Here is a 27,261-nt window from a genome sequence, read left to right as displayed (position 1 = left end):
CGGGACTAATAAATCGTGTGAATTCAGTATCACACATGAACAAAATCCACAAAGATGATAAAGAAACATTCCCGCGATTGGTTCGGTGACCATAAATCACATCCAATCACCAACATTTAATGCTCGAGGCCGCATTCAGTTTTGGACAAAGGCTGCTAAAGTTGTAATGGAACTTTGATATCATCAACATGATTGATATGTAATGACATCAATGGATATTAGATGATTGATATTTGTAAAACTTAACTTATTTAATCTACTACTTTTCTCAGTTACGTACTTTTTGACAAATTTGTCAAGAGCTTCATTGTGATTTAAGTGTAGTTTTGACCACTAAAATGTCACCTTGTAGCTGTAACTCTATAATTTTATTGGTTGAGACTCATTTGTCGTAAGACCAAAATATATTTGTTGGTGCTTGGTTGAAAGAAAAAAAGAAGAGTTATTTGGTAACACAACAGGAAGGAGTTGGTGAGAATTGAGAACGACTTAGGAATGGGTTGCCTCCAGCACACATTTGACAAACTTTTTGTCGATTTCATCACCACCTTTCGCCAACTTTGACAAACTCTGCAAAATTACAATATATAATTCAACTTTCGTTTACCTTAAATATACTAGAAGGCAAGCACGACTCGGTTTGACGTGTTACTGTGAGGTTACGACCTATCTTCAACTTTTTGGAAGTACTTTTATGTATTCAAAAATTATTTGAAGAAATATAATTATGGAATAAAGGATCTTATAAGAAAATGCACCATTTACATGTCACTATACGAATGTCTTGTTCTTGTATGTTAGGTGATTAGTAACGTGGGACGGAAATCAAAAGGATAATATAAAGAAACAAAAGCTGGAAGTTTGCAATTTGTTATTCTAAATGTGTTTCAAATTCATATGGAATGGGAAACATGACAGCACAAAACAAGACATACAACTACAACATTTCATTTCTTATGTAAAAACTACTTTTTCACCTCTATCTTTTGGCGGTCCCATCGATTTGTACGTAGCAATTTGGACGGCATATTTACTCGGTAACAAAATACTATTACAGTATTACTTACTAATCAAGAAGTCATAAAAGTAAGACAAAAGATTGCAAAATGTAAGATGGATTATGTCGGTCGTGAGTTATATATCAAGGGAGGTGCGTTTTGTCAAATCACCAAATCAGTATTATAATCATACTTACTGGAAGTGTAACAACTTTGGGAAAAATAAATTGGTCTCAAAAGATTAACAACATCATTCAAAAACATAAAGAACAATCATTCAAACTCTAATCTCCAACCATTCTTTTTTTTTTTTAACTCGTGGAGGTTGGTTATTGAATTTGATTAATAAAAACTTTACACGATATCCCGTAGAAAATTAAAAAACAAATCTTCCTAAAACAGAAAGAAAAAAAAGGAAATGTTAAGATCCCGGAGAAAGTGGGAACACAAAGAAAGTAGGAAAAACAAAGTTGATGTGAACTACAGAGACTAAACAGAAACCACAAAGACACGGCCAAAAAGACCTACTCCTCCACTCACTCTCACTTGTCTTTTGAATATTTTTCTGTCTCGAGACTTGCCTCTCTCCTAACCCTAACAAACATTCAAATGAAATCGACAACACATAAACCCTAACGATCTTCGTGAAATGGTTTTTCGTTCGTTCGTGACAAAACTATGTTTTCTGAATAGTACTTTCCTAAGTGATTTGGTCCTTGATTTGACTAGCTACTAGAATTATTGCTTAGAAGCTAACTCAAGTTTTTTTTTTTTTCACCTAAAAATTCAAAGTTATTTATAGGATAATTCGAGTAAACCGAAACAAACCGGGAAATATAGGATATTAAAAAATCAAGAAAAAAAAAGGAAGACAATATTTAAAGACGTCAAGTATGTATGTAACAAAGAGTCTAGACCTTATAATGATGGCTTCGTCATCATCTCTTTCAAATTTGTTTCTTCAGTTTTCAATTCTACTTCTCATTTTCCCTCTCATCACGTTCTGCAAAACATCTTCTTCTTCAAACCAAACACTCGTCTTCTCTCTCAAAACACAGAAGCTTCCTCAATCTCCATCGGACAAGCTTTCATTCAGACACAATGTTACTCTCACCGTCACTCTCGCCGTCGGCTCTCCACCACAGAAGATATCGATGGTTCTTGACACCGGAAGCGAGCTCTCATGGCTTCACTGCAAAAAAACTCCAAACTTGGGATCCGTGTTTGACCCGGTTTCGTCATCTACGTACTCCCCTGTACCTTGCTCCTCGCCAATATGCAAGACCCGGACCCGGGATTTACCCATACCCGCCATGTGCGATCCGAAGACCCATCTCTGCCACGTCGCAATCTCCTACGCCGATGCTACCTCAATCGAAGGCAACTTAGCTCACGACACGTTCGTAATCGGGTCTGTGACCCGACCCCGTACTTTGTTCGGTTGTATGGACTCAGGTTTAAGCTCCGATTCGGAAGAGGACGCCAAATCGACCGGTTTAATGGGTATGAACCGGGGCTCCTTATCGTTTGTTAACCAGCTCGGTTTCTCCAAATTCTCGTACTGCATCTCCGGTTCAGATTCCTCCGGTATATTGCTTCTCGGTGACGGATCCTACTCCTGGCTCGGTCCAATCCAATACACTCCTTTGGTACTCCAAACGACGCCGTTGCCGTATTTCGACCGGGTTGCTTACACGGTTCAATTAGAAGGAATCCGGGTCGGGACAAAGATACTCTCTTTGCCGAAATCCGTATTCGTACCGGACCATACCGGAGCCGGTCAGACGATGGTGGATTCTGGAACACAGTTTACGTTTTTAATGGGTCCGGTTTACACGGCTTTAAAAACCGAGTTTATCTCGCAAACCAAATCGGTACTCAAACTGGTGGACGACCCGAATTTTGTGTTCCAAGGGACCATGGACCTCTGTTTCCGGGTTGGGTCGTTGACACGGCCCAATTTCTCGGGTTTACCAGTGGTTAGCTTAATGTTCCGTGGCGCGGAAATGAGTGTGTCGGGTCAGAAACTGTTGTACCGGGTAAACGGAGCCGGATCAGCGGGAAAAGATGAGGTGTATTGCTTCACATTTGGAAACTCCGATCTTTTGGGAATAGAAGCATTTGTTATAGGTCACCATCATCAACAGAACGTGTGGATGGAGTTTGATCTTGCCAAGTCAAGAGTTGGATTTGCTGGTAACGTTAGATGTGATCTAGCTAGTCAACGGCTCGGATTAAGAGAGTGATAGGACTTTGATGTTGTGGGGAATTGTTTTTAGACCATATATGTATGTATACATTTATATATTTTTCAGAGGATTACAGCTTTATACGATGTGATGTCGTTCGTCGTACGTAAGAGTTTGGGAAATTTTGTAAGAATGTGGATTATAGGAAATCTTCTTTTTGTTTTAGTCCTTTCTTTTTTTAGGAAATCTTCCTCATTTATGCAAATTTAATTTCTGGTTCTTTGAATGAGAATCAAAAGTTCGGCTCGGACCACTTCATTTCACTGTACAAATTTGTTGGGCTTTGAATGAAACGATTGATTGGGCTAAGCCCATGCTTTGTTTTGAGACGAGTTGACGTGAGCTTTTCTAGTGGGAGTTAGCAGCTCTTGGAGAACAATCGATATGTAGTGATATCGGTTTGCTTCGACCTCAAAAGTCCATTCCTTATTTCCGTGAGATTCATCATTTTCGTGCTCAACCCATCCATCTTGATGCATCATATATACATATATATATATATATATATATGAACTTATTAGCATGAGGGATGTGAGAATAAGTCGAAACTCTAGAGCTTCGTCAGAATCAGCCAAAATAGATCATGCATGGATGATGGAACAACTTAGTTATGCTGCCGTATTTGTATCAAACCTGAATTTATGCGAAATTTACAAGATAGAAAATTATAAAGAATAATCCATCTTAAACTAAAGAGTACAACTGACATTTAAGTTCAATAAACGTCTCTGCATATAAAAATGTTTTCTTATAATCGTGTGAAAAGGTCTCTTCTAGTTCTTTATTATGTTTTGAACTTTAGTCTATTTTTTAATTGTGTAGACAAATACAAGGGAGGTAACATAAAGAGACAAAGCATATCAAGGAGACCCAAGTCATTCCATATGCTGGTGGGTATCCATATTTGTTCATGTGATGCTATCAAAGACCCATAACATTTCCCCAAATAAATAAAAAACTTATTGATAGAAAAAAAAAAAAAAAAAAAAAGAGTGATTTCGATTCTACGAATCTTTCATTTTCTTTGATACCTACTATTATATATATATTTGTCTCACATTAATATAGATAAACGATATGTCGACTCATCTATGTCGTCCATGCATATAAACGTCACATACTCTTTGCATGTTTGCCATTAAACCTGATTTGTAGATTGTCGTAGCAATAATGATCGTAACCGTTCCTGAACTAACAGATAACATATCATAACAATAGATGGTGAGAGCATATAGATTAAAAAAAGAAGAAAAAAGAGAGTAATAATAGAAAAAAAGAAGGAAAATTTTGTAGGTCTTTGTATCTCATTGCTTTTGTAATGTGTATGTGTCCGGTGTCCCTCTTCTTGAACGGGACTCTCAAGATTGTGTGGATTATTTCCTGCTGTTTATCTATCTATATATATACTCGCTACTATAACAATATGTATCCATGGCCAATTCATAGGACGCGGGGACCAATTTTGACAACAACAAAATATAAAACAAACTTAAAATTACGAAAAAGATAATGATCAAATACTTGATATTATCTCATATGTATATATATATATATATATATATAGTTTGAAATTATCTCTACGATCTATCCGAATTAACCCAAAAATTAACCGTTCTCAAAATTCCGGAAACCGGACCCATTATAACTGAAATTTCCATCCCATATTTTCCTGAAACTATCCGAATAATGGATGCATGTATTTCTCATCATTTGGATAATTTTGTCTCTACTATTAATGTTATTCAAGCTTGCGTGTCACGGATGTGATTGTTGACCAAACATGGACCCTAAATTACATTTTTGTATTTATTTCAAAGAATGCCTTTGGATCGATCGAATTTTTTACCCAATTGCTAGAGTCTAGCTAGACCTTGAGGTTGGCCTTTGGCCTTTTTTAATATATATTTTTTATATTTCATATTGTAAAACTAGTTTGCTAAAATAAGTCAATGACCACAATTTAAGAACGAATACTAAAATAAGGTAATATAACCAGAAAGAAAAGGAAATATAATTTGTGTTCCATATAATTATATATGCAGCAGGTTATATATTTTGACTCTGGATTTTGAAGCATAACCCGTTCTAGATGGCATAGAGTAGCATTTGCTACTTCGTAGTTAGAACTGCTAAAGACTAAAGAGAGAACACATCTATATCTGTTTTGGTCTTTCGAAGGAGAATGCGCATTAGTAACCCCTTTTTCGATTAGTTTTAATATGAGAAGTAATGACAGTAGAATAATAAATTAGTAACCATCAATAATTGTCGATATAATAAAATGAACAAGACGGCCACAAAAGTGACAAACGAATAAAGAGAGTCAAATGGAATTGTCCGGAACTCCGGATATGTCAATAATAATCCAAATTAAGCATGCTAATGAACAATCAAACAATTCATAATCATTAAACAAAGATCCCTTGGATTTGTGGGGATGGCTTAATATACGCTTTTTCTTTGCCAATTCTTTTAATTAGTATATTTCCATCTTGATCTCGAACTAATGGAATATCCTTTATGAAAAAATGTTATTGACATGTATCACCGATATTTAGAAAAATATTGCATTGTGTTACACTTTCGAAAACTAGCACGAGAGTTTGAACCTCTTGTTAAATTTCCTCCCAAAAAATGTTCGACCATGAGGCTTAATTAGTTTGAGATTTGTATTGTAAGACTACTCTTGTGGAAAACAAAAAAATTTGGTTCGGTTCAGTTAGTAACATTTCCTAAATAATCTTATGTTTTCTACACATATACTGATATACAGTACCTCACTTGTCATATGCAAATATATACATCATTTGATTTTTTTTGTTTTTGTCGTCTACATCATTTGATTTTATTTCGGTGACAAACATATATAATATTGATTATCAATGTATCAGCATGATATAACAAATGATGCATCATTAAGTCCAATAGCCTGAATTAGTAATCTCCGTAGTAGAATTGACAGACTTGCTCACTTACACCATGTACTGATTTGGGCACCAAAATCAGATGTAGTTAATGTCTCAATTAATTTAACAGCGCCTGTACTAGATAATTTCTTCAAATACAGTCATCTTTTTGTTTGTTTGTTTGTTTGCAAAAATAAATATATATATATAACTCATATAGGTTAAAAGATGTATTAAAAATGGAGTAGACAATAGCAGTATTAAAGGAGTCAGATGCATATGATATCTCTGCAAGGCAGAGATGCCCATTGTAAGAAACTACAAGAAACCCCAGCTGTTAGTTTTTCCATGTGAAGTGAAGTAGTATTAATTATTCAATTATGTAGTTCATAGTATTTTCACTCCGATTACTATTTCAGTTCACGAGAAAACTACCCTAAATAAACTAAGATAATGAAGGTCAGTAAAATTAATGAACAAAATAAAACTAATTACTTAATTTGAACCGAATAGTATGATATGTATAAAACACGTGTCTTGCTCTTATTATTCCTTTCATAAGAAGAAAATTTTCACCTCCAATATTAACCAATCAACATTCTCCCTTGAAATATTTGCATCTCCAAAATTACCAAGCAACATATAATATAATCCATTAATAAATAAAAAACCAATTTTATTAGCAACGAACTAGCGCTAGTCCAAAACTATAGTAGTATTTTATAAGCCTCGCATTAGTATAAGCATAAAAGCAAGTCGTACTCATATTTAACACATTCTAATATCTTTGATGTAAATTAATTTGAACAAGTCTAATGATGGCCTAGTCTCACTAAGTTAAACAAATCCTACAAGTTTAATTTTTTTTATATCAGTAGCCATAAACAAAAGAGCTTGACTGCAACTTTTTTTTTTTAATATTGAATTCAATAATTGACAAAAGAAAAATATTAAAACCATAATTATTTATTACTAAAAAGGATGAGAGAACAAATAACTAAATAACTTTTGTCAGACTAAGCACACAAGATCCACACATAGCTTAATCGTAACAGTTCCAATGGAATCTTTTTCTCTCTCCCTCTCTCGTAACTCTCTCTATAGACTCTAGAGAGAAAGAGAAGAAACAATACATTCATCTTCGTCATCTTCACACAGTCATATATCATTAATGAACAAGAAGAAGAAGAGATGCAAGAAAACAAAAACAAAGTAAAAGAGAAAAAAACAAAAAACAAATCGTCACAAGATGTCCAAAGACGAATCTAATTTACTATTTTATATCATCAACTTATTATTATTATTATACAATTTTTCAGTTCTTTTTTTTTTTTCTTGAAAACAACTTCACACTGAAACAGAGCTTCTCTAAAAAACCAGAAATATTCATAACAAATCTAAAACATAAAAATTGATCTAAAGAAAGTACAGAAACCAAAAAGAACATAGAACCCTTTATGTACATGTATATATATCTACTTCGGTTTCAAACCACAGAAACAACAGAGACATGATGAAGAAAGAGAGAGAGATGTGTGTTTTGTTTTTTTTTTTAAGAATCGGAGTAATTATCTCTCCAGCAAATAAGCATGATGACGCAACGACGCATGATGTAGAAACGAGCTCTCTGTTCTTTAACCAATCTCGCACACTTCCTCGTAAAAGCACATCTCCCCTGTTTCTTGCCGTTGAAGGAAGCTGATGAAGTCGTCGATGAAGAGCGCGTGATCCTTGACGCGCCGCCGTCTTTCTTCGACAGTTTCCATTTCTCGTCTAGATGGACGCTTCCCGATCGAGCCAGGCTTGACGAAGACGCCATTGATGTTTCAAAGAAAGATCTCAGATTTTCAGATATTTGCTGATGTGTGATCGATCTCACCGAGAAGAAAAGATAATTGTTTTTATCTTATCTTTCTGGGGGGTTTGTTGGAAACTGATGGAATTGTGAGATAAAAGAAACAAACTTGGGAATTTGGAGATTTTCTCGGACTTTGGAGATTTTTTTTTTATGAGTCAGCAACGAAACAAGAAGAGAGTTAGGGTTCTCTATTTATAATGGGTTTTTTAGAAAATACATATCGATCTAGGAAAAGGAAGATTTTTTTAAAAAAATAGGAGATGGCGTCAAAAAAGAATTTTTAAAAAATAAAAGATATCAAAGATTTTTAAATTTGGTTATATATATTTTTTATATATTTGTATTCTTTTGTCGGTTTTAGTGAAAAATAAAAAATTGGAAGAGGATGCAGAGAGTTGTGGCAGTCGGTATTGCCCGGGGGCCTTGTTGTTGTTGTTGTTGTTGTTGTGCCTCGATTGCCCCCACCATTACCACTTTTTGTTATTAGTATATTGTGAAGGATTTGTCTTAAAACTAAACACATCAATTAATCTATATATAAAGAGGAAAATTCCAAACTAATTACGAATTTTTTTTAACGAAATATTGTTAGAAACTTACGTAATCCAACTTATAATCTAGCGAGAATCGAAGAGCGCAACGGTATTATGATACGTTTATGGAATATATCCATGCACCCGTTGTACATTGGAGTTGGCGAAGTAAACGAAATACCCTTTTTTTTTTAATGTTTTGCTCCAAATATTTTTTAGTTTTAGTCTTATCTTTTTTAATTTAATTGGGCTTTAAAATCCCTTTTTATTAGATATAATAATAATATTAGCCAGCCATAAATCATGAAACGTCGTAAAAATAGATAAATTTTAAAATATTGATTCTTTATTTCCAATTTTCCCAAAATGATAATCTCAATGCAAATTTGTTAAAAACAAATTCATAATCTCAATACAAAAATGCTTTATTATGAGACATATTTTTCTTTCTCATTATAACTTTTACATTGTAATAGGGAAATCAATCAATCATGAAACGTAAACTTTAAGCTCCTCCATATTAAAAGCAATCGTCTATCGAACATAAGAAAAAATATATATGTATTTCAAATGATCCGCTCGATGGATCCCCGATATTGGCAGAAATGAGATGCTAAAAGGTTTTTAAGTTTTGTGATAATATTGATAATGTTAAAGTAGATCGGATCAGTATGTTTTGGGATTTTCCTATTCCATTGTATTATTAAAAATAAAAATGAAGTATAAAGACTTCAAGAGGGAAGGAAAAGTCAGAAAGTGGGGAGAGTAGAGAGAAGAGTGAAAGAGGATATTTTAATGCATCAAAGCAAATCTCAGTCTCTCTGCACCGGTAACTGTTAATTACTTGCTTGCTCAGCTCAGATCAATTAATAACTGCACCAACAACAAAAGAATAATTTTATAGCATCAATTTATAGTACTGTATTATGTGTATATAACTTATTTATCATTGTAACGAATAATATAATGTTTCTATGAAAATCTCCTTTACCTGATGAATCTTTTATATTAATCTATCTTGTGGTTTTTTTTCATTATTAAGAATCGTAAGAAATGGAAAAGAAAAAAACGAAAAAAAAAAAAAGGAAAAATAATTGGGAAGAGGAAGATGAAGGAAAGGATGTGCAGTCACATGGAGGTGTTAGTAAGCTGGTTTGGCTATTTTAGTGTTCCTATTTTTTGCCTGACTTTGATGTTTCTTTCTCTTCTCGTTCGTCTTTATTGGGGGTTTCTCCCGTATTTTTCTCATTTCTGGTAAGTTTGTTTCCCTTTTTTTAATTTTTGTTTCCTCTTCAGGTTAACGAGGGGTATTTCATGCTTAATCTCGACTAGCTCCCTGATGAATGAAGTTATCAGAAGCAAGTTTGCCAGATTTGCTCCATGAACCTAAAACGTGATACAATTTATAACTGAATGAGAAAATCTCGAATAAGAGTTAAACTCAAAACATGAGTGATTAAACCAAACTACATATGATTAAACCAATTATATGAATTGGAAAGAAAATATAAAAGTTAAAAATATAGTTAAAGAGATCAATCAAAGCGGTAGTAGAAGATCAATATTATTGGGCTCAGAGCCCAACTTCATGAATTGAACAGTTATCTTTTAAAATGCAAATACATCAGTAGTGCAATACGAGAATTTACGTTTATGGACTTGGTTATTTTCTTGACACATGGGGTGGTAAACTCTGTTTATAATCTAATTTGAAACACTCCTCCAAACTCGAAACCACATTTTACGACGATTATAACCTGACCCTCTTTATATTTATAGTAGCTTGCTTTACATCGAAAACACATATCATTAAGTTTTTAGGATAATATGTTTAACATTGCTACATATTCTGCGAAAGAGACAAAATCAAAGTTTGTTGAAATCTCTTACCGTTTCTGTGTTGCATTATAAGGGTAAGTAGAAATGTCTAAATGATCTAGAAATCTTGACTAGACGCCAGAAGTAGATAAATACATAAACGCTTACATCCAAAATGTGTCATCCATCAATCCAAAGGATGCGACGTCTGTGTATTGTAAGCTCACTTTTACTTTTATAAGTTTTTCTTTGTTTGTTTGTTACTTACTTTTCTCTGGTGAGTTTCATGGATATTTGTTTCGTAAAACAATTTGCTCATGTTTGTTTTTCAAGGCAATTCTATATACAGCAGTTTTTTTTTCATGGTAAAAATAACCTCCTCTTTGGTAATTATAAGAAAATTTTACCAACAAATCAATTGAACATAAATGACAAAAAAAGGGTGAGTTCTTACTAACTTTTGATAGAAGCCAACATTTGATGAGACAAATATATAGTGAGTTACAGTCGAAGAGTGTGACAACTCTATAACTTTGTTACTTTCTATCAAAGACTGCCAATGTAGAAAAAGCAAAAATTACTATGCTGCAATAGATTCTTGTGACCTGAAACTGGAGCTCAATTTTATCTTTTTGCTCAAGGCTACTCCATCTGTCCCTAAAAGATTGATGTTTAGAATCTTTTATACATTTTAAGAAAATAATGATTACTGAGTTTAAATATATATATTTTTTGACTAAAGAGATATTATTTAATTTTAAATCAATAACAATTCAAAAATTTGAATATTTTTAATGATTACTTCTTAAAGTTTACGGCTTTAATTGGTGACCACATTTTAGGAAAAGAATGAAAAGGAATGTGATATTCCTTTTTATTCCACAATTGTTTTACCATTTGATAGTAATAATTTTTTCTTTACATTCCTCTACATTCTTAAAAAATAAGGAACAATAGAACAAAAGTGTTCCTCCCTAAAATTAATGAGGAACAAATAGAACAGAAAAAAGAACAAATATTAAAATTCGTTTTTATATTTAAAAAAAAAAGTTTATTAATAATATTCAATTTTCTAATATAATAATTTTCATATTTTCATAATATATTGACACAAAATTTTTTTTTGATATGAATTTCATGCTAAAATAATTTTAAGGCTATTTGAAAACCATATATGAATAGTAAAATAAATTTAAGAGACTCATGTTTATATCGTAAATAAAAACTAAAAATATTTAAATTACCTTTAAAATTGTATTGTAGGTTAATATTAAATATTATTATTTAATATGACATACCTAAAATTTAATTTCACAATTTTTTTTTTTAAACAAATGTAAAATTTATTGTATATACATTAGAAGTAGTATTAGTATTATTATTGAATTTAATATATTTAATATTTAATATATTTAAAAAGATATTTTTATTGTTTGGTTATCATTTACTATTTAGTTTATTCTCTGCAGATTTTCTTTTTATTGCTCAAAAATTGTTTATTCCATTCTGTATTTTTCTTTTTGTTTATTTTCTTTTTGTTCTTCTAATGGTTACCAGTAGGAACCTATAAAACATCAATTTTTGTTGGACAAAAAATATCTCAAAACATTAATTTTTGTGGGATAGAGGGAAGTATTATTTAGCAGAAATGACTCAATGAGTTTGTATATGTTTAGTGAAAAAAAAAACAAAAAAATTAGGACCTATCACCTATGTATAGAACAACAAGTGTCGAAGCAACCCGAAATGATATATAGGACCCAACAACAAGGAAAAGGTAAAATAAGCGAATCTCTCCGGAAATCGTTTCTAGAAAAAAAAAAAGTTTGAAACATTTATTCAGAAACAAAGTATTGATGATTGAGTTACAGTTACACACAAGATATATCTCTAACTCTAAAAAATTCATATTCTTATTCAGATTCTGACAATCTACACTAAGTCCATTTAATTATCTCTAAAAATCTTTCACTAGCTATGATATACCCTCCATTATATATTAATATTCACGTTTCTCTTAGTTTTTATAAAACTGTGGGTGAAGGTGTGCTAAAAAAAACACAGTGAGAGCAAGAAAGGAAACAAAGCAGAGGTCAAAAGAGAAGAGATCGTGGTTCGTTTTGCGTCGACGTCGAGGGCACGTGCGGCTAACAGGTGGGCGTGACAACTGACACGTGTCTGTTAAAGATGTGTGAAAGCGAGGTTTCGAGTATCGCAGGGGGACCGACTTAGCCCGCTTACCGGCGCTATCGCTTCCTTTTTCCCGGTCAACGGTCAAACCCTCTCTCTTGCACGAAGAGAGAATCTGCAAAACTCTCATAAGCACGTGTTGCTAACTCTTTTTATCTTCTTCGATCCCTATTTCTACCTTTGGTCGGGTGTTCAACTAGGAGCCCGATGTCTGAACACTCAAAAAAGGTTTAGTAGCATTACCATACAGAATTCGTCATGGTGTTGGTCCCGTGTGTGTTTTATGTATGTAGATTTTCTTAACAAGGCCGTTCTTGTATTTATGTCGTTGTAAATATAGACGCCAAGCTAAATTATGTAGACTCTTTTTCTCTAGTGAAAATGGTTACAAAAGTTTTAATTCTTTTGAGACATCGAATAAAAATGGAACGATACATAGAATTGATAGCAATTGTTTCTTATAGTGTAATCGTAATTTTAAAGTATGGAAAGTGTTGCACATTTTGATTTCTCAAACATTAATTTGAGTAAGAATTTTAGAATTTATGTTGTGATGGAAGAAAAGATAGAGAAATGAATGTGAACATGAATGTGAATATCATCAATGATGCATTAAAGAAAGAAAAAAACAAAATATTAGTTCATCATATATATTGGAAAACGAATGGGAATATTAATTACTCGTCACGACGTCACATGCAATTTCTGACACGAGACTATTATGGATAAAAATGGGCCACGAGATATTCCATTTTTTACTTAAGTGTATTTTTATTAATTTTTTATGACGGGTATCCTAATTTTTTTTTTTTTTTATAAAAAACCTTTGATATCGAATTCAACGTAGTGCAATCAAAATTCCACAAACATAAGATCACAAATAATGGCCTCAAATGCTCAAAGTTATAAAGCCTATAAACAATTTTTGTGATTTTAAAATTGCGCTTTTTTATTTAAAATTTTCACTACGTAGAGAGATGTGTTCCAGCAATTTATATTCTTTGAATATTAATATCAAACTATTTCTCCTACTCAATGCAGCAATTGATAAACCTTTAGTAGTTTCAACTTGAATCTGAAATTGCCCTTTTGCATTAGAATGCTTGTGTACATGCATGTGACGATGTAAAATTGTGAATCGTGATGGCAAATGGCTTAGTAAGTACTATGGAAGACCAATCTCGATAAATAATGAGCTCTAAATTCAACCGTTACGAGGTTAAATATGTTGAATCCAAGAACATTACCATTATCTTTGCTTGCCTAAAGACATTGCTTCTATTTATAGAAATTAGAGCTTCTGAGACAGTATTCGTTTACTTCTTCTTCAATTTGTGTAGATAAAAAAAAAAGAAGAAAAAATTCATATACAAAACGAACGAATATAATGGTCTACATTTAAATTTCAACACGTAAATTATCTTACTTCATTTTTTTTTTTTTTTGTTAAAATATCTCACCTCAATTTTTTTTTTGGTAGGCAATATCTCACCTCATCCTCAATTGCAGCATTTGATTTGATTGACTAACCCGTTAACTAACCCGTTAAAAATACTAACCCGTTAAAAATACTAAACCGAACCGTAATCCTACTAAAATTATTTGATGGACCGAGACCTATATTGTGTAGATTTATTTTAAATCTCTTTTCTATAAGCCTTTCTAATATCAGAATTTTACATAAAGACAAAATTACTCTGATATAATCATATAACTATTTATATAAAGAAGAATTTGGTACCACAAATCAATTAGAAACATGTGGAACTAAATATTTGTTTTGTCATTGAAGACATTAACAATGGTCAGTCAAACTATGTCCCAGAGAGAGATTAAAAAGCTTATCTAATCTTTTGTCTTAGCATAATTGTTAACCGTAACTTGTAATAGCGTATATTCTTGCTATGTTGGTAACTTGGGATGTTGCCTTCTTACTACTTTGAGGTTCAGATCTCTTTTATTGATTGGTTGGGCTTAACCTGCATTGTTTCATTTTAGTTATAGAAATTCCTTTTTTGGCCCAATACCTCATTTTATGTCTTCGTTGCTACTTCTTTCCGAACATTTTCAATTTTTTTTCACTTGGGCTTTTATCACTCACAAAAGAAAAGTGAAAACTGAAAACACAGAGATGACGGGAATCTTAAAAAACCAAGATGAATCACAAAACATATATGTTCAATTGTTCATAAATGAGTCTAGTGACAATACTAATAGAAGAAGATTTGTTTTTTGATATAGAGAATACGTATCCAAATTTTCCAAAAGAATAAATAAAAAGGGTTTTTCCAAGGTTTAAAGCTTTTGATAGATGTCTACAAATTGCAGCGTAGTGGAGTTTTAAGTAAGGAAAATCAGCTTTTAAATTTCAGAAAAAGTTATATTAATGACAGTTTAAAACTTTTAATGCGTCTCATCCGATCATGGAAGACCAAGTTTGCCGCAACATGAATCATCGACCAAGTATCACAATTCACAGTAGAGAGAAAATGGTTGGGACTTGGGAGTGAGCAACACCAAGATATATATCTAACTTTTAAGGCAAAAACATTCAAGCTTGCTCCGACCTATTTGATTCATCAAGCTTGACTTTGTTCCAAGAGAAGCAAGTGTTTTAGTTGATTCTCTAGCTAACTAAATTCTCTCTCAAACTTTTTTTCTCGGCCGTTGAATTGATAATAATAAGTAATTTCAATATTCAGTTGCTTGAACCCAAAAAAAAATTAAAAAGAACTATTTCAATAGGTCAAACAAAAACAAAATGAGAACAAAGGTGATGTTGGTGTTGGTTTTTAAGAATCTCAAGTTAAAGAAATCATATACGGTGACAAAAGTGAACTTAACTAAAGATAACGTCATGGAGGTTAAGTTAGTTGATAGGTACTTTTTCAAGACAAAGCAAATCGATGTATGTCCTATATAACTTGGCTTGTTTCTTAAGCAACACCGTCGTACGTGCAACGTGCTCATATATCGTAATAACCAAAAAGAAACAAGATATTCCAATCAACACTACTAGTAGTAAATATTCTCAAAAAAAGAAAAAGATAAAAAATGAAAAAAAAAATCTCATATCACTTCTGTTAGTGATATAATTACAATGTAGTGATGCAAGTACACATAGTTAACATTACTAATTAAATTGTTTTAATCCTATTGGAACCGGAGTTCAATTTTTTTTGGTTACTGACAGACTGATGAATGGAATACCCAATTACAATAAGGGTATCTCGTCTGACAGTAGCCCAAAAGGGTCAATCATTCACTTTGTAGAATTTATAGAGGAACAATAGTCAAAAATGTATTCGAAATAAATATAATGTTGGAGAAAATAATTTATCAGCTGTTATCCAAATAAAGAAATACATATGTTAAACTGAAACATACAGGAAACCAATGAAATGAAAAAAAAAAAAAAAAAAAAAGGTGAACAGATATATAGGATTCCAAATTTTGCTTTGTGTGACAAAACTTGGGATCTAATCTTTGGCAAAAAGAGAGTGTTGCGTAAAGCCTAATCAGTATGAGTGCGAGACATCGATGCATGTAAATGGGAGACACAAATTTAGCAATGGTCCTTTTTGGTTCAATCCCTTAACCTTAAATTAAGGGATTTTAACCTTTTTATTACATGATTGATTTTACTCTATCAAACGTTTTTTTTTAATCTTACTAAAACCCCTAAATAGCTATAGCATGCGCGAGGGAAATTATATTAGTGCGATGATTTAATTTCAAATTTAACCAGTAGGCCAAAACTAAGTTGGCACCATATAAGTTTTTTTTATATCAATCGTGGCCCTGTAAATCAACTAAATACTTAACAAAATCTCATAGTATCCCAAATAAAACAGTTGTATATTTACTATTAAATAATTTGTCTACCACTTCCTTACTTAGAGTGTCGGTGCAGAACTCACTCTATTAACTAGTTAGAAATGTCTTCAAATATATATGACAGAATAAACCATGCTAAAACAACCATATATGAAGCCGACAAAACTCCTCGCGTTGCATATTGTCATCATATCCTCTTCGAACGTAACATCATGAAATCTCAAACCCTTTCAACATATGTATCCACGAGATCTTCTTCTTTTAATATCACCAATCTATACATGACATGTTTTGCTTTTTTAGTTTTTCTAATGACCTCACGTGGTGGTTTCAAAGGAATCCACTTCTTTTTTAGACACAGACCCCCCCCCCCCCTCCCCCCCAATATGTCACCATAGCTTGCCCAAAAATTCCGAAATTTTGAAGTAGCGTTTACTTTATCTAATTAGTGCCGAAAAATAACTGATATAAGCCTTAATAATCCTTAGTGCAAATTTTAACATTTACATTTTTAACGATGTTTCTATAATCGTAAAGATGCTGTCAAAAGTAAATGATTTAACTTATTTATTTGTATACTGAATTTTTTGAAAAAATAACTATAGATCTCCTTGTTTTTATTGCTAGGTTTCGAGGGGAATCTTTCTTACAATGTGGTTGTGGACATAGCATGTGTGGTATCAATTAACTTTTTTGGCAATTACAAATTCTCTTTCCCCCACTTATATATAACCTCATGATTCATGACCCCACCCTCTCGTATAAGATGATGTTCAAATTGTTCTCAATTTCTAAATTTGAGTAGGATTTACTCTTTACTCTTACTTACTATTGACTGTATGCTCTTCAAAGAGAGTATAAATAAATTTAGATTAAAGAAACGACATATGTGTAAAATTTAGCATTAATTCTAGATTGTTTTGCTCACCCAAATAACTGGCGATGCATTGAATTTTTTTCATTCTCATTGAGGATTTCGAATAGTCTGTTGTTCACTGGCGAATTTATTATGTAAATATATTTATATTATCGGTATAAGAATGTATAAACTAGATGCACGATGTAATTATACTTTCACTAATGAAAGAATTTGGTAATGATTTAATGTGTTGCGTGAATATAGCTCAATCAGCAATCTACACGTACTTATATTTTACGCCTAAGTATTAAATATACAAAGTCTCACTGAACATTCAAACAATCAGACACTGCTCATATATATTAAATTTATATCTGATATAATAATAGCCATTATTAAGCAAGACCATCATTTTGTACTGAACTATGTTATTTTTCAAAAAACGGTTTAGGTTATGGTTTATAAAAATATAAGCTGGTTAAAATTGATTGATAAAACTTTGCACAGTGCTTCCTAATAAGGCTTCATTAAAAGCGATGTTGGTTCAATCGACCGCTATACGTATTCGGAATATTAGTCAGGTTTCAGCCCGAATTACTTTTTATTTAAAAATATAGAAATAATAAAAGATGCTGATCATATAATTAATGTTACATGCTGAAACGAAATAAATGTAACGACGAGAATTTGTTGGGAGAGGAGTGGTAGATACTTAGTTCACATGCAAGTGCATTTGTGTTCTCATGATAAAGGCTTCTCAAGCTACTATGCCTGCATGTGTATTTTGGATGTAGTACATATATACATTACATCACAAATTGTATTAAACCAACACGTCGCCGAGGTTTTTTTTTTTTTTTTTTGTCGCCGAGGTTAACTCGGCAAAATGAAATGCCAAATATGTATATAATATTTCTTTAGTGACATTTGTGAAGAGGCCATCTAAAATATTCTGATTTCTGATTCTGACACAAGAGAACATACGAATTTCTATCATGAACCTTTCAATTATTGAAAAATAAATATTATTAATTAGGTTAATACTAACTAGTTTAGTGTGCATATAAATATATTAGGGCAAAAATAAAATTGCTTTTGAAATACACATTTTTGATTATTTTGGGATTGCACCAATAAATTTTAAAATAGAAACATCTTCGGTATTTTATGTCTTCGTAAGTGTTTGTGTTCGCAATAAAATGGTTTCATAAAAAAAAGACAGATATATACATATTTCATACACACACGGATACACCTATAATTTGCTATTCACATTTTCTAAAATTGTAACCATACGTGAATCTTGATACACTGATACGTCCACGTATCGTCGGTAACTTACCAAACAAGTCCATCTAGAACTTCTTCAACCTAAAATCAGACAGAAGAACAGATTTGAGAAGCTGGCACATATTGGACTGACGTGGCAGATACAAGAAGATCTGGTTGGTGCATAGATATGCCTTGTCATCGCCATCCTCTAATATCCTCTTCTCACGGTCACCGCCTCTTACTGTTTTCCCTCTTTTTCCAATTATCTCTTTCACTTGAGACACTTTTATCTTATCTTTATTTCATTTTCTAAATTTCACTATTTTTAATTACGGAAACTAACGACATGAACTTGAATTTGATACTTACGATCCTCTATTTTTATAGTACTATTAGGTTTTGATGTTTTTGATGATGGTGGCGCGCCGGATGCATAAAGAGATTAAAAGTGAGTTAGTGTGCATGTTCTTTTTTGAACAAGAAATAAAAAGAAATATGATCATGTAGCTAAATATTAAAAACTAATCAGTAGTAGTTTATAAGAGAGGTTACTTAAGTAATAATTGAAGCTGTGATTTAAAAATATATAGAAACACTTGTTAAAGTCTTAACTATATAGTCGTCCATTACTTCTCAAGCGTTCAAACTAACTATACTTATGACTTATGTTTATAACTCAACATACAAAAAAAAACTAGTAATAGAAATTTTAATTGAATAAAAGAAAATAATCACAAACACAATAAACAATAAATATTGTAAAGAAATGTTGAATGGATAGAGATATGAATGAGGCTTTGGACTTTTCTCAAGTGAGAACCAAGAAGTGGAGAAAAGCTTGACAGTTTCGTGACATAAACATTGACCGAATAGATCCGAGAGATGTCGGGCCGGGTCGGGCGTATCCACTTTACGTACGGCTAATGCACGGCGCAATACGTGGTCCGATGAATGCGGCAATTTGGGTCCATATTTTAATTTTCCTTTAAAAAAAAAGACTTGTTGTAAATATAAAACCTAAATAAAAATTCACTTTTTTGTTCTTTGTAAGTGGGAGTCTTTTCTCTCCTTCATCCTAAAGTGATAGTTCTTGAGTTTAGGGGGTATATAATTTGGCGCCAATGTAAAAGTTGAATCGTAAAAACGAGTCTAGTTTATATCATAACGAATGATTAATAACAGAGGTTAATTTTGAGTTTTTGGCAAAATTAGAGTTGTAAAAGTAGTGGCAAATGGGAATGGCATGCATGAGAGAATAGAAAAAGGGTTTAGGACTAATCAAAAAGAGTAAAGAAGTAATGATGGCGATACTGTTGAGCTTAGCAAATTCCGTTTCGTGATTGATGCTACAACTTGTCTTTTAAGCAAACCAAATTTTTTTCTCTCTTTTACTTAACCTGATTAGTAATAGTCCTATATTTTTTTGGATATTTGCTCTGTAGTTTTCTGATGTCTCACTATCTCAGACGAGATTTCACAATATTTTGTGGTGGATTTTAAAAGAGCAAACATCAATTTATAAAGTGTAAGGTGGAGGATGGTTTGTAACCGTTTTGTCATTTCTGATAGAAATGTACTAGTTCTTTTTGCCATCAGTGTATTTACTTTAGAATCATTAGTTTCAAGAAAAGAAGAGAGAATCTGTACGTAGTAGATTCATGGTAATTGCATAAGACAATTCACCTTTGAACAAGACTACCCGCGCAACTAAAGAAGTGTAAAAACGAGCAGAGTCAAGAAACATATTAAAGGCTTATAATATATATCTTATGCATTTATTTGGTCAGCAAAACAAACATTATTTATGCATTAGTATAAAGTATGAAACACCTCAAATAAGGTCAACTCCGATATTCTTTGTCGAACTTTTTTTAAAAAATATATATTTTTTTTGTATAAAAATTATTAAAGTCGTCACACAAGTTTAAAAAACCAGGAATCAATGAGATAATTTTTTAAAGTTATCATTATAGTATCCATTAAAAATGAGATTATAATTTTTTAATTATGACGAAACGGTTACAAACCTACCTCCACCTTACGTAGAATTAGTAATCTGTTTTAAAAAGTTAGATTTTTGACAAAAAGGAAAATTAAAAAGAGTCTTAGCCAATAATATCTCTCTCTTACTCTAACTTTGGAGTTTCCTTCCCTCCATAAATACCGAACCTCACTCCTTCTTCCTCCACCATCCTCTTCTCCAATTAACAAACCTCTTAACTCTTTTCTCTACAACAAGAGCGCAAGCTCGAAAGCGCTCCTTGTTCTTTCTTTCGTTTTCTCCTTTATCAAAACCCTCAATAGTAAAATTTAGAACTCTCTTTTTTTTTTTTTTTTGATAATTCACAACACAAAATGGCTATTAAACTAGCAATTCTGTTTACCACATTTGTCCTTTTTAGCCTTGCCGACGCTAGAATCCCCGGCGTTTACTCCGGCAGTTCATGGCAAAACGCACACGCCACTTTTTACGGTGGCAGCGACGCCTCCGGCACTATGGGTCAGTCCATCGAAACAGAGCATAAATACTCTAAAAGTACTTTTTATCTTCCTTTTTTTTGGAATTTTAACGAAATGAGTTTAATTAATTACAGGAGGAGCTTGTGGTTACGGTAACCTATACAGCCAAGGGTACGGGACCAACACGGCAGCTTTGAGCACGGCGCTGTTTAACAACGGTATGAGTTGTGGGGCCTGCTTTGAGCTCAAATGCGCCAACGACCCTCAATGGTGCCACTCCGGTAGTCCTTCGATCCTCATCACCGCAACCAATTTCTGCCCACCAAACTTGGCTCAGCCCAGCGACAACGGAGGATGGTGCAACCCTCCACGTGAACACTTCGACCTAGCCATGCCTGTCTTCCTCAAGATCGCTCAATATCGCGCCGGCATTGTTCCAGTCTCATACCGCAGGTACACATCTTGTTCAATGGTCTAGGGTCTTACCAATACTTACAAGATAATAAGATTATAACTAGCATACAAAAAATATATTTAGATAAACGGCTAATAACAATTAGTTGAGGCCATTGTTAACATTTTTGTGTTCTATTTTAAATTTTTGAACTAATACTTGAAGTCAAAAGCTTCTTACAAATCATTTAGAAATGCACAAATTAATTAGTTAATTTCCAAATTTTATTGACATGTAAAGTGAGTGAGTGACTAAACGAGTGTGAAATGTTGGTTATTGTTTGTTTGTAGGGTGCCTTGTAGAAAGAGAGGAGGAATAAGGTTCACGATCAACGGTCACCGTTACTTTAACTTGATTCTGATCACTAACGTGGCTGGAGCAGGAGACATCGTGAGGGCAAACGTGAAAGGTTCACGGACTGGTTGGATGAGTTTGAGCAGGAACTGGGGTCAAAACTGGCAATCCAACGCAGTTTTGGTTGGTCAGTCACTCTCATTCCGCGTCACAGGCAGTGACCGTAGGACATCTACTTCGTGGAACATGGTTCCATCTAACTGGCAGTTTGGTCAAACCTTTGTCGGGAAGAATTTCAGGGTTTAAGTGCCGAGTTTCGAGTAACTCGAAAATTTGGAGGAAATCGAAAAAATATTAAAGTGGTTCGAGACAAAAGAAAACTCTCCGCTAATTTCGCTATTCCTTTTTTTTTTTTTTTTTTTTTTTTTTTCCTTTTTTTTTTTAGTTTTCATATATGGGGGAAAGTATCTTTGACTTTTGTGTGTTTTCACTTTTTTTTTTTTGTGATGTTTTTGGGGTTTGGTGTTTTTTAATTGTGTGAGTGGTAAAGGGGGAAATGGAAAGAGAAAGTGAGAGTAGCTGAAGTGGCTGTGAGAAAATTTTGTAACAGCCCGCAGCTATTAAAAGTATTTTACATGGTTAGTTGGGTTGTAAGTTACAACTTGTAACGTTTAATTTCTGTGTAATCTAAAAAAACATGGTTGTATTATGATACTTTTCTATACGAATCTTCTGGTTTTACTATTTCTCACGCCATAACAACACAGTTTTTGTTAAGTTAATTCATGTTAGTGATAGATCCACGGGGATCCCACTTAGAAACAAGAATAATTCAATGGCTATTGGTCTATTAAATTGCCTTTAATAAGTGGGATTTGATTTTTTTGATCGATGTATTTAAAAAGTAAAAAAAAAAAGTGTTTCCGACAGTATTTGATGCAAAACGTAAACATAAGTCCACAAGTCGTTCTACTTGTTATTCATTTTTTCCTTTTTGGTGATATGAACGGAACATGTCTTCTCCACTTACAAATTTTTCTAAAGTTTATACTCATTTGTCATTTCCATTATATATTTTTAATAATTTATACTATTACTCCACTTTAAAAGTTTGATTTAGTTGATGAAAGCATCGGAGTAAATTTCGCTGCTTCTGTTCAAACATTTTGAATTGTCGAATATTATCTTGTCTCTTTCGTCAAAGTGTTCATATCAAACTATATTTTATTTGTTAAAAATTATAACGAGAATTTATACATCCGAGAGAGAAGCTACCAAATATTGTGATTCTATTCAAGATAAGGATCTCTCATATTTACAATGACAATAGATAACGAAACTCGTGTCCATATGTTTGAATCTCTACCATCTTAGCTAAAGGAACTTTTGCTTTTCTCTTCAAACATTCCATAATCATGCCCTTTAGGTTCCCTGATCGAGGCAACTGGCTATAGATCCATTCCAAAAGGGATTCAATATCATCCGCAAAATCTTTCATGTGCCATTGCAGTAGCTGGGGAACCACAATCTTTTTCTTGCTTGAAACACCCACCGAGGCTTCTAAATACTCCACTCTTGCTCTCCCTAAATCGTTAACCACTTCCTCTGCTGTATAAACTCTTAGCTGCACATGATTATAATAATCTCATTATTCATAAATTTTTTAGTAATAACCGATTAAGATAAAGAATATTGTTTGTCCACTTACTGCTGGTGAAGACCAACTTCCACGGCAAAGCGCAAATGTCACGTTGGGCTCTGAATATCCTAAACCATAAGTGTGTCGTAGGAGAGTTTCTTTCTCATCAAGCGAGTCCTTTCATAAAGATGTTGATTAGCTCTATTGTGGTAATTAATTCTATATAAAGGTATGAATTGAAATGGAATGCACTTACATGTTCTGGTTCACAAGGATGTCGCAAGACGAAATGTTCTATCGCCAAAGCGTTAAGGACTATACCACCGACGTTGAGTGAAGCCTGCCAAGAAAATACAAAGATAAATTTAATTTAATTTATTTTCAACATTTAGAGTCTATTACAAAAAGATAAATTTAGAGTAATTTAATTTATTTTCAACATTTAGAGTTCTCTCTTTGGATTTTAATCAAAAAAGTTACCTTGTTCATCAAGGTAAGTAGTCTATTGTGTGACGATGGTAACCCATACTCAAGAAATGCCTATCATTGGAACATAGGATTAATCCGATTTTAAGTTCAATTTTGTGTGATATACTATAAACAATTCTTATAATTTATTTTGTAAATGTGGCGTACATGCATGATACAGGCGTTATAGATATTAATCCAGAAGGCGAGTTTTTGCTTGTAGGTCAAAAATCTCAAATCTACCTCCGACAGCTTCTCCATCAAAACACTGCTAACACACATAAAGCGTCAATAAAACAATTTCTTCAAGAATTATAATTTATATATACTATTTGATGAGGTCATTTGGTATATATCGTGAATTCACATAATGTAAATTATAATACCTCAAGCGTGGAACAGCCGATGAACAATAGTGGGTGAAACGACTCACATCGATGGAACTTCTTGAAATGTGGATGAAGTTTTTGTAAGGGCCAATGTCTCTGGTGACGCCTCCGCTCGAGTCTGGCAATACGTGATACGGATCAAGATTCATTGCATTTTGATAATAACTATATGTGCTTGATTTCCGGCTACAAGAAGAGGGCCTTCTTGAAAGGGAGAGGTCCCCTTTGGTCTTTGATGAAACATGATTGAGTTCCAAGTAAATGCCTATGAGACAGTTGATGAGTTGTTCTGATACTTCGTTTGGGTCGTCTTTGGTCTTCACTTCCACAAGTCGAAGCCCTTTTCTTACTCTACCCATCTGCATCCTCGATACTCCATCAAATTCATCTGCTCATCAAAACCATGACCTTGAGTTGAAATGTGCAGCTTATACAAAACACTCGGTACTCGGAATAAGCAAACTACTTTACCTGTGAAGCCACCTGAAGTCGTGGCATCTAAGAAATCGGGAGCATAAGAAAACGAAAGCCTTGAATGAGTACTTGAGACAGCGTCTAGAGTAGAGCGTCGGTAACAATGAGACAAAGATCGTTGATGAAGATCATGTCTTAGTGGCAGAGTACTCTGTTTCACGTGGCTCTGCCTTGCCAATGTCCTCTTCTGCTCGGTCTGCATTTCTTGCCTTTGTCTCTGTTCGTAATATAGTTTAAGCTTTAGCTCCTCGATTTTTCGGTCTAGACATAAAATCTCTGCCTCCACGACGGCTAATTCTTGTATAAGCTCGGAAAACTGTTAGACAACAAAACCTCTTAATTGTTTGATCATCAGGAAATAGTTAGTATTATGTGAGGTATGAGTATTGGTTTTACTTGAGGTGGAAGAAACAATGAGGAGATACTTGGAAGAGACACAACAGAGCCATTGAAAGCAGCCTTTAGAGTTCTCTTTACTGCATCTTCTTCCTCTAGTCTCTCTTTAAGATGCATTACCTGCATAAACATACAAAATCATATAAGTAAAAGTTGGAATAAAGAGTTTTGAGTCTTTCTTTTAGGAACATAGGTACTTACTCCTTCCTCTAAGTCATGTCTCTTGTTACTATGTTGCTGTGAAGCTTCCATGAGTAGTTCTTCAAATTTCATGGGTTTCAGAGAAACAAAAGAAGAAGGAAACGGGACTAAGTAGAGAAAGAGAATGATTAGAGTGAAACGTGGGAGCCATTAAAAGGGTCGGTAGGAGAATTGAGTAGTTACAAAAATTAAAGAGTATTTTAAACAGTTATTGACTTTTGTTTTTGGGTCACTAGAGGTTGTTAAGATAGGATAATGTAAGTCACATGAGACTCGCCGGAACAACGGCGGATCAGATCAATGACATATAGAACACACAAAAGACTTCCACTCTATAATTAGAAACACAGGTTTGTTAGAGGTGTGCATGACCTGAACCCCATCTTACCATAGAGACAATTCTCAGCCAAAACTGTTACTAGTAATAATTGTGAATCTGTGATTAACACAATCTTGTTATTTCTCAAATTTACATTATGTGATTGCCAAAAAAAAACTATACATGACTTACATTCAAAATTTCATGCTTAAAACTACACATATAATATATATATATATATATTGAAGCGCACGTCACTCATTAGGACTTCAGAAACCTAAACCTATAGTTGTGACATCAACAAAAAAAAACATAATCGGCAAGCGCCGCCAAGCTCTGCAAACTCATTCCTTAAAAAGAGGTCGAGAAAAGAGCCACTTTGGTGAAACACAAAAGTTGTGTTGGATTCAGAAGTTTTAATCTGTTGTTACACTGATGGGGTTCGAAGATCTCTGCTGTTAGATTGATTCAGCATCCTGTCACACCTTAAGGTACTTTACAGCTAATACTTCCTTTGAGTAGCCAGTAGCGCTAGGTTGCGACTAGGAATTAGCTCTGGGCATTCGGGTTCGGGTTATTCGGGTATACCCGAACTCAAAAAAAATCATGAAAAAAAAATTATTTTTATTTTTTATCATTTTGTAAATTTCAGAACACATGTATATATAGAAATATTTAACGTTTCACATTAGGACAAAGAAACTAAGATGGCAAAATGGTTTAATATCCATTCATAAATGTCCAAGGTACTGGGTTCGATTCCTCTAGATGTATTTTTACATTTAATGGTGATACTCAAACTATCCATAATCTATATATATTGAGAAAGTCACTTTTTGAGATGATGAAACTTTGTTTGTTTTTTAGCACCATTAGCTTAAAACACTTGGTTTTATAGATTTTATCTTAAATGGAAGATTTATGTGGGATAGTTGGAGTTGATCAGATGGTAGAAATGGGATATAGATCTATGTTTTAGTTTTTACCGTATCAAAAAATTGTAGATTTAGTTAATCGAATGGTAGAAATATAGATCATCAAATCCTATATAGGTATTTGAATATATGCAAAAGAGTAAGATGGATCTTGATATTAAGATAGTGGACATATTCGGAGATATGCAAAAGTGTAAGATACATGATTGTGGTTGTGATGAAGAAATTACAAAAGACAAGTGATTTTGCAAGACTTGAAGCAAATACGTTGAAGGAAGATGGGGAATCTAAGATGTGTATGTTATTGTGTATAGGAGATCATATACATGAGTTCTTTACTTGTAATTTTCTCTTATTATTGTACTCGTCTTTTGGCCGAGTCTTATGTTCTTCGAAGTTTCATTATAAATAGCAAAATTTCTTCATTTTTTTTTGTTTTGTTCATTATTTATACCTTTCACTGCCGAATCAAATAATCGGGTTGGTCGCTATGTACTTCTGATATTCTTGCAGTTCGATCACTAGGCTACATATCGATTATATTAACGTTTGTGGCTTATTAAGTTGTGTTTTCTTAGAAAGAATAGGTACATTTGAATCTGATAGTCTAACATGTTTCGTTTCGGGAAGATAAAACATTTGAAAAAAATATCATGTCAAATGGAATCAAACAAGCATTTGAACGGCATCAAAGGTAAAAATCAAATTAGAA

The 27,261-nt window shown here is 33.1% G+C and overlaps 3 protein-coding genes, 1 long non-coding RNA gene and 1 pseudogene across 5 annotated transcripts; 3 read left to right on the top strand and 2 right to left on the bottom strand.

Moving 5' to 3' along the window:
• The first annotated feature begins 1,816 nt into the window (after positions 1-1,816).
• LOC104784289 (aspartic proteinase PCS1 pseudogene) lies at positions 1,817-3,412 on the top strand (annotated as a pseudogene). The gene has a single exon (XR_015597262.1). The product of XR_015597262.1 is annotated as an aspartic proteinase PCS1 pseudogene (transcript).
• Positions 3,413-7,411: 3,999 nt separating this feature from the next.
• LOC109132592 (small polypeptide DEVIL 11) lies at positions 7,412-8,200 on the bottom strand. The gene has a single exon (XM_019244333.2). The coding sequence runs from the start codon at positions 7,970-7,972 to the stop codon at positions 7,706-7,708; it is 267 nt and encodes an 88-aa protein (XP_019099878.2). The 5' UTR covers positions 7,973-8,200; the 3' UTR covers positions 7,412-7,705.
• Positions 8,201-11,918: 3,718 nt separating this feature from the next.
• On the top strand, positions 11,919-12,912 carry LOC147946302 (uncharacterized). The gene is made up of 2 exons (XR_015596200.1): positions 11,919-12,139; positions 12,407-12,912. It is a non-coding gene; the product is annotated as an uncharacterized LOC147946302 (long non-coding RNA).
• A 7,794-nt stretch (positions 12,913-20,706) lies between these two features.
• On the top strand, positions 20,707-22,472 carry LOC104782424 (expansin-A4). The gene is made up of 3 exons (XM_010507346.3): positions 20,707-21,020; positions 21,115-21,433; positions 21,725-22,472. Exons 1-3 carry the CDS (start codon positions 20,876-20,878, stop codon positions 22,032-22,034), a joined length of 774 nt encoding a protein of 257 aa, XP_010505648.1. The 5' UTR covers positions 20,707-20,875; the 3' UTR covers positions 22,035-22,472.
• A 462-nt stretch (positions 22,473-22,934) lies between these two features.
• On the bottom strand, positions 22,935-25,485 carry LOC104782423 (uncharacterized). The gene is made up of 9 exons (XM_010507345.3): positions 25,296-25,485; positions 25,095-25,214; positions 24,696-25,014; positions 24,222-24,612; positions 24,004-24,103; positions 23,848-23,907; positions 23,624-23,707; positions 23,437-23,544; positions 22,935-23,352 (listed from the first exon to the last, which is right to left on the bottom strand). The coding sequence occupies exons 1-9, from the start codon at positions 25,365-25,367 to the stop codon at positions 23,044-23,046; spliced, it is 1,563 nt and encodes a 520-aa protein (XP_010505647.1). The 5' UTR covers positions 25,368-25,485; the 3' UTR covers positions 22,935-23,043.
• Between the last annotated feature and the right edge of the window lie 1,776 nt (positions 25,486-27,261).

Source organism: Camelina sativa, chromosome 4 (assembly GCF_030686135.1).
Source record: "Camelina sativa cultivar CO46 ecotype springtype chromosome 4, ASM3068613v1".
NCBI lineage: Eukaryota > Viridiplantae > Streptophyta > Magnoliopsida > Brassicales > Brassicaceae > Camelina > Camelina sativa.
Note: the sequence above shows the minus strand (reverse complement) of the source record. Positions and strands in the feature narration are given on the sequence as shown.